The 13,510-nt window shown below is 39.4% G+C and overlaps 2 protein-coding genes across 6 annotated transcripts in view; one reads left to right on the top strand and one right to left on the bottom strand.

Annotated features, from left to right (window-relative positions):
- The window catches only part of LOC111871659 (kelch domain-containing protein 4), a 25,569-nt gene extending 17,874 nt beyond the window's left edge, over positions 1–7,695 (top strand). The window contains exons 7-9 of the mRNA XM_023864902.2: positions 1,941–2,092; positions 2,617–2,869; positions 7,504–7,695. Of these exons, the coding sequence (XP_023720670.1) occupies positions 1,941–2,092; positions 2,617–2,869; positions 7,504–7,664 (566 nt within the window). The 3' untranslated portion in view covers positions 7,665–7,695. The remainder of the gene's footprint in view (positions 1–1,940; positions 2,093–2,616; positions 2,870–7,503) is intronic.
- LOC111871658 overlaps positions 1–13,510 on the bottom strand; it is a 29,353-nt gene that overhangs the window by 3,146 nt on the left and 12,697 nt on the right. For 4 of the 5 annotated variants that reach the window (XM_033754335.1, XM_023864900.2, XM_033754334.1 and 1 more), the window contains one exon: positions 7,672–9,462. In XM_033754335.1, coding sequence (XP_033610226.1) covers positions 7,765–9,462 — 1,698 coding nt within the window. In that variant the 3' untranslated portion in view covers positions 7,672–7,764. Of the gene's footprint in view, positions 1–7,671; positions 9,463–13,510 lie in introns of those variants that run through there. The other variant, XM_023864901.2, reaches the window with a different exon arrangement.

Genomic DNA, 13,510 nt, shown 5'->3' on the forward strand with positions numbered 1-13,510 from the left:
TCTCATCATCCCAATTGCATCCCTGGTTCCTTTTCCTCTTCTAAATCCAAACTGATCTTCTCCAAGTACATCCTCTATTTTCCTTTCAATTCTTCTTTTAAGTATCTTTGCTATTATCTTTGCTGTATGTGCAATAAGGCTTATTGTGCGATGGTCGCTGCATTTTGTAGCTTTTGTCTTTTTCTTTAAGGCAATCATTGTAACTTCTGTAAGGTCCTTGGGCCACTCTCCACTTTCATATATGGTGTTTATTAGTCCTGTCAATGTTTTCAAACCACCTTCTCCCAGTAACTTGAGCACATCTCCAGGTACATCATCATCTCCTGTAGCCTTTCCCTTCCTCATTTCCTTGATAGCTTTTTCCACCTCACTTTGTAAAATATATGGTCCTTTCCCGTCTGTATCTACTTCTTCTTCCGGTTCAACGTCTAAGGTTTCTGGCCGATTAGGTCGATCATATAGTTCTGTAATATACTTTTCCCAAATTTTCAGCACTTGTCTCTGATCTACTATTCTATTCCCCTGGGAGTCTTCGATGCCAACATTTTGAATCCCACGATTCTCTTTCCATCCTAGTTCTTTTGTCTTCATGTACATCAAATCATAACGTCCTGTTCTTTGAAATTCTATAATCTCATTACATATCTTCTCAAAATATTCCTTTTTGGCCCTGTCCTGTGATCATACCACATTAATTTTTTATATTATATTGTATTCATGACTAGGTCTCCCAAGTCCCATATGCATTTCTTGTCTCTTCCATGCATATCTAATATTGTTAGGGTAGTAAAATAAAGGATAAGAGGTGGAAATGAGCATGTAGCTTAAATGGGGGCAATAAAAAAGTATACATACTTTCAGTAGGTATGCATATGGGAAAGGCCATGGCATAGTTCAAGAAGTCATATGCTGGCTTCTCACTGCAGAGCCTTTTTCTTTTTTATTGCTAGTGGGGTGGGACTAAGTCCCTTGTACTGCGGCCACTTCTGGCCTATTGTACCAGCCCCAGATGATAGATGAGGGTGATTGCGGAGCAATTGGTGGAATGAACATTGGCAGGGGAAACCAAAGTACTCTGAGAAAACCTGCCCCAGCGCCACTTTGTGCACCACAAATCCCACTTGACCAGATCCAGGAAGCCAGTGACTAACCGCTTGAGCTATGGCGCGTTACTGCAGAGCCTTAGGTTCAGTCCTTTGTGACTTCATGTGAGATTAGAGCAACTTTTCTTTTAAGAATACTATCTTCTGGGGTATAATGCCATGTCACCCGTTGAAAGTCAACTAATATTTCGGAGGAACATCATCTTCATCTTTGGGGTCGAAGATATAAGCCAAGCAAGATACTAGCATGAAAGCAGGTGGGAAGCAGAGCTACATGGCGTTATACCCCAGAAGATAGTACTCTTCATAACCACCAGTGTGTGAACCTCAAATCCTACAACTTTCTTTCAGTTTTTCCTGCTAATCATCATTCCACCATTGCTTCATACTGCCCCCATGTAATGTACAATAGCTCTCACCAGGCAGTGCATTATCACATCTTCAGTCTTTTAATTTGGGGGCTTTATCTTTGACCAAACATTTGTCTGGTATCAGAATGAGGAAGTTTTCTTTCTAACATTTTGGAAAGCAGTCACTTAGAATACAAGTGAGATAGAAAAACAGTATTAATATGGATGTGAGGGAAAAATTTTATGACTGTATGAGGTGGATGGAACTGGCTGAGAATTGTGTTCAGCGCCAGGCTTTAATATTGTAATGGTGTTGTAATGGGGCTCTACTACCAGGATTGGTTAATGGTGCCCATTTTGAATCAGACTGAGGCTAGTGTTGCAGTACGTACCCAGGTAGCATGACTGGTTTCTGTGAATCTCTTGAGACACAGAAGCCATTGGGTAATCATAAGTATGAATTAATGCAGAATGTGAATTTTTGCAGTTACACTCTCTGGTAAGAAGAAGGCTTCTGAGGAGCAGAGGAGAAGACGCAAGGAGAAAAGTGAATTATCCAGTGAGGCCGAAAATGCTGATTATGATAATGTACTAAATAAAATGGAAATATGTGAATTGCAAGATAATAGAACAGAAAAGGTAGGGGTTTTCCTTGTTCCTTGCATAAGGATTTTGTTCACCATTAGCTCTAGTTAAGTTTACATAATTTTTATACTAAATGCATCTCAGCTCATGTGAACAAATATGACACTTTTCAGTTAGCATATGACTTACTCCATTCACATTGTGTTAAGGCACTGAAGGGCGAGCATTGACCCAATCACCTCAGAGCTAAGCTGCCGAGCATGCATTGACCTGCACAGCTTTGTAGATGTGGCATCATGTTCCATAGGTTTCTTGAGGGAGCAGATGAGAGGCTTCCATGATTTGCTGAGACAAAACCCACCTCTCTGTTCATATTGTTGGGATGGATCTCAATCTCAATATCCTTCCTAATGATGCGATCCATGTATTGGGTCTTAATGGCGAGGATGCTGGCATTGTGATCTACGCAGCACCACATCCAAGAAAATGGCATTCTTAATTCTTTTTTGGTTGACAGGTTTCCACAGTGCTCCCAAGTGATATTTATTCTATCACAAAACATTTTATTTAATTTACAGGTACCAGCTGAACCTTCATCATCTACTGCTGTAATATCAGATGATGGAATTTTTAAAATGACAGTGGGTCCTGTTACATCAACACTGTCCTCTCAACAAAATGCAGAAAGTAGCTCAGGAGCACAACAGGCATTCACTCCGTCACCTAGAATGAACTGCGGCTTGGCTGTGAAGCATGGTCTCCTCTACCTGTATGGAGGACTGGTTGAGGAGGGGAATAAGCAGTTTACTCTGTCAGACTTTTACTCTTTAGGTACAAAACATAGTATGGTGGAACTCCCACTTTATGTTCCCCAATTTTTAAGGTCTTTTATTGCTTTTAAGATTTCTCTCAGTTTAGTGTCCACTGCGCTCCAAAGGAACCTTAAATGGGGTTTTCACCATATTTGCATTACTTGATCAACCTTCCTTTTACTTACGAGTTCAACCAGGTGCCAGGTCTGAGGTGAAGCCTCAGATGAGAAATGTGGTTGTGATACTGTCCTTCACGATCAAGCCTATAACATATCCTAAGAGAGATCAAACAAACTAAAACAAGGTATGTGGCCCATAGTCCGCAAGTGAACTATACATATCCTAAGAGAGATCACAAATGAAAATGAGGGACTGGTGGAATGCTGACTGAAAGAGGAAAACTGAGGTACACAGAAACCTGCCCCAGTGTGACTATGTCCACTATAATTCACAAAGGAACCTGTGTTTCTACAATGAAAAGTCTGTCTCCATCATCCTGAGTTATATAATGGTTTTGTTCTAATTTAAATATACACACCAATAAAATTACCCATTCCCTGCCTAGGCTTTGCTTAAAATGAACTGCAATTAAATAATGGAACACATATTCTTACTAATTTTCTATTTATCACTCTGGTACTGCATGGTGATCAGTTATTAATCAGATGATTGCCAGGTAATGAAACAGCTGTGAATACAGATCACTTTTGTAATGTTAAAATGATTTATGAATGGCTAGAAGCCACACCTGTGACAGGAACAGAAAAATTCCATACAAAAAGATTTTATGTATAAGATGAAACAAGCTTCCAGGGTTAGAACTGGCCAAAATGAATACTTTTTTTTTATTGCTAGTGGGGTGGGACTAAGTCCCTTGTACTGCAGCCACTTCTGGCCTATTGTACCAGTCCCAGATGGATAGGTGAGGGTGATTGTGGAGCAATTGGTGGAATGAAGATTGGCAGTGGAAACCGAAGTACTCGGAGAAAACCTGTCCCAGCACCACTTTGTCCACCACAAATCCCACTTGACCAGACCCGGGATCGAACCCAGGGCGCCGTGGTGGGAAGTGAGCGAGTAACCGCTTGAGCTATGGTACAGCCTAAAGATGAATACTTTACTTCACTTCTGTATTCAGAATGGGTCATCAGAGACTTGCATTTCTCAAATTCCAGTGAAAGTCTTATTTAGAATATGTGAACATATTTCTCATTTACTATCATGCAGACTTTGATACATACACACATGGTCTGACAATATTGTTCGCACTCATTGCAGTAAAATTGTTGCATACCTCTTTGCTGAATATCATGGTCACCTTCAAAGTACTTACTCCCCTTGGGAAGCTATGCACTGATGCCACTGCCTGGTCCACCCTTCAAAACAATTTTGGAACTGGTTTTGTGGAATGGCCTTCAAAGCTGCTGTTGTATTATTCCTGATGTCATCAGTGTCATCAAAATGCCTTCCTTTCAATATTTCCTTTATCTTTGGGAACAGAAAAAAGTCACTGGGGGCTAGATCCGGTGAATAGGGAGGGTGTTCCAGCACAGTTATTTGTTTACTAGATAAAAACTTCCTCACAGACAGTGTTCTTTGGTGAGCTCCTTTGGGACCATTTTTGCACACACCTTCCTCATGTCAAGATCTTCAGTTGAGATTTCCCCAACTGTCTCCCCATCGATGTTCACCTGCTCTGCTATGCCTGACAGTCAGCTGACGATTTTCATGCACAATTTGATGAACTTTTGCAATGTTTTCTTCAGTTCTGTTCATTGCTGGCCGTCCTGATCTCTCTTCATCAGGGACACTTTCTCTTCCCTTAGAAAAACCTGTCACCTGCTTGTAAACTGCTGTATTCCTCATAGCATATCCCTTTAACCTTTTCGCGCGGTCATTTAAATTCCGCTGCCGTGTCTCTCCAGCAGTAATATATTCAGCCGACCATTTAAATTTTGCTCGAAAATGATTTATTCATCATTGTTCTTAAATTATATGAGATAGGAATATGAAACTTTCACTAAAATGATCTTAAAAGGTGGTTTTATAACCTTACCTTATAATATGAGCGCCCGGTATCTTGGCAATGGAAGCAGGTCGTTTAGAATTTGAGCAGTGTATCGTACGCCTTGAAGCATGAAACTTTCACTAAAATGATCTTAAAAGATGGTTTTTATAACCTTACCTTATAATATGAGTGCCCGGTATCTCGGCAATGGAAGCAGGTGGTTTAGAATGTGAGGAGTGTATGTTACGCACTGAAGCATTCTTCTATACACAACGCTGTCTCACATTCACCACACCAAAACTGCGTATCTTTCATTTGGCCCTTTTTTCCATAAACCACAGATATTCTGTGCGGTCTTGCCTTCTTCCCAAAGGAGGAATACTAGGAAATGTCTTTCCGTGAGTCGATAAGCTTGCCAGGTCAGCTGCAGTAAATTCAACCGTTACGAGTTATCATAACAAGGGGTTGGTGCTATGCATTCCATCCATTTTGGCTGCAGCAGATGTCATAGGGGTGACCACAGAATTCATGAAGTTATTCTAAGAACTGGCTAGTATGTAGTGAACGAAAGCAGAGCTTAGCTGGCTCAAAAAAATATTTATGGTCATCCCTCGAAACGACCACCAAGGTCAGTACGATAAAATGGAGTCAACTGGAGCGATAATACATGAAGGAATGAGTTCTTTTCCCTCCCCCACACACACCCGTATCGTCACAGGGGGTGACCACAGTGTTCTGCCTTAATTCGTGACGTTTTTCTAAGAACTGGCTGCTATGTACTGTGCGAAATCAATCGATCTTGCAAGAATAAATTTTTGGACATCCCTCTTCTAAGAATTCTAATTGAGTGTGTTAGTGTGGCCAGCTCAGGGCAATATGATATTATAAACACAGCACATATCACGTCTCTGCTGTTTATAACTTCATAGGAAAGAAAACACACCATTCATAACAGTTTGAATGAGGAAACTTCTACCAGAAGCAACACGAATTTGCTGCAAGACAGGCATATGTAACGATGACTTAACGCAGCTAAAGTCATGTCTCATTATATACTGTTCTTCTGACAACAGGCCAGCGAAAAATCTAACAATCTACAGCAAAACCATCAATTATTATGGGCGTTATAACATAGGTGTGCAGCTGGACGAAACATAGACGTCGAACCCCTGCAGACGATTTAAATACCTTGACGAAACATACACGTCAAACCACGCTGTACGGTTAAACTTGCACTATCATCTCTCTCATTTCACTTCCACTCTTGCCAAGTTTGCTCTTGCTCTAATTCATGCTCTGACATTCTCGCGAAGGCACACCAAAACACACACAAACAATAATAGATGCCACTCAGAAAGAGACTGCCATGGATCAGCAACAACATAGATTTGAAATGCTGATATGCCAGCATCACACCATACTGAGGTTTCTGTGCACTACTGCCACGGCAAGCACACGGTGGTGAGTTTGGAATTTTATTGTCAGACCTCGTATGTTTCAGAAATTATCCTTCCGGGATGACATTTGTGAAACTAAAAAGTAATCCAAATTGGATGGTTTTCTGTAAAGTATAATTTTATTCAAAATTTAATTTAAACCTCTTGCTCAAGAACAGCTTGTCCAAAAGACAGTAGGAGTTTCATCAGACAGCGCACATAAACTAGTAAAATGGTAAAATTCTGATAACAAGATTCTGTTCAACGGTTTTCCACATGTGCATTCAGCCTCACTTTTTCCAGTTTGGGGCACTACTTGAATCTGAAATGTAGATTTAACTGTGTACTGAATGCTTGCAGTGAATGGATATTACTGAGGTATTAAATGAGCTAGAACAGTCAGTCTGACCTCAATTTAAATATTATTGTACCAGCTATATCAGTCTTGATCACACTGTTTTGTTATACTATAGCCTGCTCTTTCATGTCTTGCCACAGAATGCAGGACAAGATCGTAATATATAGACTTACCTAACAGATCTCTCAGAAATGAGGTAGAGTTTAGTGCTTGGAAAATGACAGCAAATCAAAATCACATTAACAAAGAAGGTAACAGGAGAATAAATTTCTGGAATGCTTTCTCTCATTTCATTCAGAATCCTTCTTCCCATCTCTTACCCAAAAACCCATATACAAAATATAGTACAAACCTATAATTTTTCCTGTTGTTTTGCATGAGTACGAGATTTGGTCTCACTCCAAAGGGAACACAGAATAAGGATGTATGATATCAGAATGTACTGAGGAAACTATGTGGACCTAAGATAGAACTAACAGGAGGATGGAGAAGACTGTACGAGGAGCTTTATAATTTTTAGCCCATCAAACATATTATTGGGATGAGAAGGGTGAACGTGCAGCGTAGAAAATTTTAGTTGGAAAATCTTGAAGGGCCAGACCACTTGGGCGAAGGAAGGATAATATTAAAATTGGTCTTAATGAAATCTGATGTGACTGTGTAAACTAGATTCACCTAACTCAGGAACAGTGTCCAGTAATGGACTCTCATGAACATACAATGAAACTTCAAGTTCCACAGAAGACAGGGAAATTCTTGACAAGCTGAGTGACCGTGAGCTTCCCAAGGATTCCATTACATAAAGATAGTTCAATTTTTTGATGCATTAAAGAAAATTCTTTGTTTTCCAGATCTGCATAAACTGGATGAATGGAAGACATTGATCCAAAATGATCTAACAAGCCAAGAATGGTTAGCATCCAGCAGTAGCTCAGATGACAATGAAGAGAATTCTGGGTCAGACAGTAACAGTGAAAGTGGCGGAGAACAGTCTGAGATGGAAGTTCAGTAACCTCAGTAATAAATAAAATGAACAACTTTCATTAAGTGTGTTATTGACATTTGTCAACATATCAGTAACCCAACAAAGCATGACTTTTTTTTTTTACATATTAAGATTGCTTTTCAAACTGTATGCCTATAGCTTTCTGGTGTTTGCTTTTTACATGTTTGCTTAAGGTACTTCTAACAGTAAAGGCCATATCACATTCTGAACATGTGTAAGGTTTATGACCTGAATGGGTCCTCATGTGGACCTGTAAACCATGGTTAAATGATTTTCCACATATGGTACAAGTGTAGCGCTTGATGGTACCTGCATGCCACTTATGATGTGCATACAGGTTTCGTTTTGACATAAATGTTTTGTTGCACAGATCACAACTAAATGGACGAGCACCAGTATGCTGATTCATATGACCAGCAAGGGTTTCTCGGCGCAAGAAACCTTGGCCACATATCAAACACTTGAAAGGTCGCTCCCGATCATGCTGCTTTGCATGCTGATTCAGATTCCCTATACTACTGTAACATTTACCACAGATAACACATTTATGGGGCTTTTCCCCTGAATGTGACCGTGCATGAATTTTTCGATCAGAATCCTTTGTGAAACCTTTGCTGCACACTGCACACTTAAATCGGTATTGCCCTTCGTGCTGCGACAAAACATGAGCCCTGAGTCGCGCCATGAGAGCAAAACTCTTGGTGCACTGACTGCAACTGAATGGCAGGTCTCTGGAACACACACGAATATGAGCCACAAGATTTGAGCTGGAACTGAAACATTTACCACAGTGCTGACACACAAAGGGACGCTCTCCTGTGTGAGTCCTTGTATGAATGTGCAGTGAGTTACGGCACATAAAACCCTTCCCACACTGCTGACAAGTAAAACGAAATCGGCCCTCATGCTTACGCAGATGATCATCCAAACAATAACGCTGAATGAAGAGCTTACCACAGAGTTCACACTGGTAACGGAACTCCCCAGCATGCAGCAACAGGTGGTTCTCCAGTGCACGCCTCAAGGTGAATCCCTTCCCACACTGATCACAACAAAAGCTAAACTGTTTGGTGTGTTGCTGCTGGTGATGCTTGGTTAAATATTCTTTGTTTGCAAATGACTTACTGCAGATATCACATTGAAACTTTACATGAGATGCCACTTCCACTTCAAGAGTGTTATCACATGCTGATGTGGAGCCATCATCGTATGCATTTTGTTTATCAAAAGCAATATCGGTCTTCTCATATTCTATTAGTACTTTTTCATCAGAATTTTTACTTCTTTTATCTTCATTATCTTTATCTATTTTTCCCCCATTTTCACAAGATTTGACTGCAATATTATCTAATTTATCTATATACATATTTTGTGAAGTATCCACTGGTAGGTCTTTAGATGAAGGTACATCCTCACTGGGTTTTGGGTCCTTCACATTTTTTTCTGTAAGATCGTTTACTTTCCAATTTTCAAGAGCTTTTAAGGCGATAAGCCGGGTTTCAAACAGTTGTATTATATCCTTTTTTAGGGCAGCTAATTTTGCCTCCAAACAGTCAACTGTGTCAATTAAATTGAAGCATCGTCTGCATATGAAATCATTTTGAAGTTTAATAATCTGTGTTTGATTGTCTAATACTACTTGTGCTAATTTGGTTACCACAGGAATGTGAGATGCTGATGTCACAGGTGAGTTGCCTTGCATGTGGATAAACTGATTGTTGGCATTTGCTGAGAGGCTGCATACCAAGCACCTGGCAGGTTCTTGCTGTGTAAACACAGTGCCTTTTATTTCTTCGATAGAAATCTGTAAAAATAAATTAACACAATACTGTTCTGTAACATTTCACAGAGTTTGCTATGATTCAAAATCAAACTGTTAATAAATCAAAATCCAAAACAAGTACATTAGATAAGGTCTAAAAGTGGAAACACTGCGAGAAAAGCTGATCAAATTAGGAGTACAGTGGTATGGACATATGTTTTGCATGGGTAGCAACAGGATTCCTTTGGGAATTTCAAATAAGTTCTGGAAAGAAATTACATGGTTTGATCAGTTAGTTCCTGACCATAATATGACAGTACTGTGGTTAAGACAAAACTCCTCTGCTAGGTAGAAGTAGGGTAGGATCTGCTATTTGCCATTGACGTTAATGTCATACAACTTCATAACCAATAATATACGAGGGGGGACCCAAAAATAACTGGAACCGACCTGTTGCGCGCGCATGCTTTGTAGTTACGAGTTGTGCTGCTAGGTAGTGTTAGCTGGGGGTCTCCCACGACTGTTAGTGAGCTGGCGTCAGTCTGAGTTAAGTGGTTTGTCTGTGGTGCTCTGTTGTGTGAGTTCCTGTTTCAACCCTTTGGCGATTAGTGAGATGGCCGACCAGAAGGAACAAAGAGTGTGCGTGAAATTTTGCTTTCTGTTAGGGAAAACTGCAGCCGAGACTGTTGGGATGCTTCGGCAAGCCTTTAATGATGATGCTTTGGGGAAATCACAGGTCTACGAGTGGTTTTGCCGTTTCAAATCTGGCAACATGTCAACAGAAGACATGCCACGCCCCGGGCATCCTTCGACAGGAAGATATGACGAAAACATTGCCAAAATCAAACGTGCAATTGATGAAGATCGTCGAAAGACCATTGACCAACTTTCTGAGGAAACGAACATCTCATGGAGCACGGTCCAGCAAATTTTAACCGAAGGTTTGCACATGAGACGGGTGTCTGCAAAATTTGTTCCTCGCTTGCTCGGAGATGACCAAAGAGAAAACCGCGTGAATGTTTGCTGCGACTTGAAGAGTGAAGTGCAGAACGATCCAGAATTTCTTAAAAGAATTGTGACTGGCGATGAGTCTTGGTGCTACGGGTAGCAAAATTTCATGCACACTCTTTGTTCCTTCTGGTCGGCCATCTCACTAATCGCCAAAGGGTTGAAACAGGAACTCACACAACAGAGCACCACAGACAAACCACTTAACTCAGACTGACGCCAGCTCACTAACAGTCGTGGGAGACCCCCAGCTAACACCACCTAGCAGCACAACTCGTAACTACAAAGCATGCGCGCGCAACAGGTCAGTTCTGGTTATTTTTGGGTCCCCCTTCGTACAGTGGAAAGAAAAATGTACTCATGAAACTGCATCACATCTACACATTCAACCCCTATCTAATCACTAAATGTACAAACCTACAATGCATGAAGCTACAAGCAAATAGTTGCCACACATCTCTGTAAAACATATAAACATTGAGGAAAATAACAAAACACATTACAGGGATCATTCCAACTGCATTTTATTCTAGTCTACTTTATTCACCTACTTTTATTATTTAACATTTTAGTTCCCACATTTTAACCTTATCACATAAGAATATATAAGGTAAGATATATTCAATATGGCGTCGAATGAAGGTCAACTTGTGTATTTTTGATTCAAATCTTGTTGAGAGAGGTGGGAATTGGTGTCCAAAGTGCATAGAAATGAAGTCTGATTTACTAAAATTATGGAACAAACTAAAATCGGCTCAACTTATAGTGAGATTACTACGAGAGGAAAGAAATAACCAGGCGAGCAATTATAACCTATCCAACAGCGTAGAGGAAGAAATGAATCAAAGTCAACTCGCTGGTATAGATAACAACAGGGGATGGAAGCAAGTTCCAAACAGGAAAGACACTCCTAATTTAGGGAATAAGAATCTACCGACCCACAAATGACAAAATATTCCCGTAGTGGTAACTGTGAATAGGTATGAACAGTTGTTTCATAATCAAGATAGATGTGATAATAGTAAAACTAGAGAACCAGGCACATTTACAAGAAGATCAACGAAAAGCAATAGAATCTTCATCATTGGCGATAGCCACGTTAGAGGCTGTTCTGAAAAACTGGCGAATTCCCTAGGAAAAGCCTTTAGGGTTATTGGGATTACAAAGCCAAATGCCAATGTAAGTGCGATTTTATATTCCATGAACTTAAAGGATGACAAATTATTGAAAAGAGACGTAGTGATTTTTTGTGGTGGGTCTAGAGATATTGCCAAAAACGAGTCCTCTCTGGGACTAAGATTAATTTTGAACTTTGTAAAAAGCCTGGAGAATACTAATATGATTATAGTGACTGCTCCACATTGTTTTGACCTGCAATCATCATCTTGTGTAAACAGGGAAGTTGATATATTTAATAGAAAATTAAGTAAGCAATTATGTTCTTATGATTACATCCGCCTATGTAATATGCCTAAAAACATAACATTTTATTAACAACGGTCTGCACATGAATTTGAAAGGTAAAACTTGGCTAATAAACAAATGGACATCATTGATTCTAGCAGTGGTGACAAGAACACAGAATAAAGTGGCTGTCCCTCTCCCGTGGATGGATGGAGAAGAAGACAACGTGGTAGACTCGGTGAATAAGGATATATCATTAGCCAAAATAAGCAAACTATCAACTAAGGTAGTAGCAAGAAACCACAGAGAATTAAAAGCATAGGTAGTAATGAGACAGAACAGCAATCAAGTCAACGAGGACAGTGAGAAGACTGACCTGGAACAACCAGATTTTAACAAGGATAGTGTAGTTATAAAGGCCCTCAATGAGGCGTCTTGTTCATCATCATCAGAGACAAGTGACCAGAACATTAACGATGCCAAATTATTAGATACTGATGTGGAAGACCAAATTAAGGATATGGATAAAGAACCTCTCAATTATGATAAAGGGGATTTATTAGAAGTTCAGTGTGAAAGGATGGACAAAGTCAGACATAAAGACAGAATCCCAAATGATGCAGCGATCCAGCAATCCACTAGGCCCAAAAATTTGAAATCAGTCAAACTGAATGATTTTTTATGGAAAAATTAAACAGTATAAATACATGTAGCAAACTTTCAATAGACATGAGTTCAAGTATGAAAAGTGAACCTAACACATATCTAATCTCATCTTCCAGTCACTATAATGTTAATAATCTCAATAATATCAATAATCATAACAATTATAATAATTCTAGGAATTTAAATGTTAAGCAAAAGAATTCTAAAACGTTTAACTCACTAGATAAGGCTAACTTAACCATATTCCATTAGAATATATGTGGTATTCAAAAGAAAACTGATGAAATTTTATGTCATCTGTCACAGCAATTGCCTCATATATTATGTTTCACCAAACACCACTTAACTTCGCAGGAAATCCAATCTGTTTTTATTGATAAATTTACTTGCGGTGCTCAATATTGTACGAAGCTATTCCAGAAGGGAGGAGTGTGTATATATGTGAACAATATAATCTCCTCCAGTCTAAATCTGAAGGCTTATTGCATTGACAGAGAAATTGAGGTATGTGCTGTTAAGTTTAAATTTCAGGGTAAGGGAATTTATTTATTAACTATCTACAGGTCACCCTCTGGTAACTTTTCTAATTTTATAAATCAAAGAATATTGTACATTCACAAAGTTAATAAAAAGTCCGTCAAGTGTAACAATTTGTAGGTCACTTCTTTATCACTTCTGCCTTACATGTTTCGGTTTGACACAACCATCATCAGAGGCACTTACTACAATTATGAAAACACTGTCATTGTTTATGTTGTACACATTTATGTTTGTTGTGTGGACACTGCTACAATATGTCGACGTGTAAAAGCACAACACTTGCTAGGATAGTTGAGTGCACTATCAATTCTCACTTTCCATCCGAAACTGCCCTCAAGTTAAAACGCCAATGTTAAAATATTTAAATATTTAAAAACTTCTTAAAAATTTAAAACATTTGATGTAAAATGTTAAGCTCCTCCTTGTTAATTCATCCCGAAGATGGGAGATGTCAGCTTGAGGTTGTATGGCT

Source organism: Cryptotermes secundus, unplaced genomic scaffold (assembly GCF_002891405.2).
Source record: "Cryptotermes secundus unplaced genomic scaffold, Csec_1.0 scaffold226, whole genome shotgun sequence".
NCBI lineage: Eukaryota > Metazoa > Arthropoda > Insecta > Blattodea > Kalotermitidae > Cryptotermes > Cryptotermes secundus.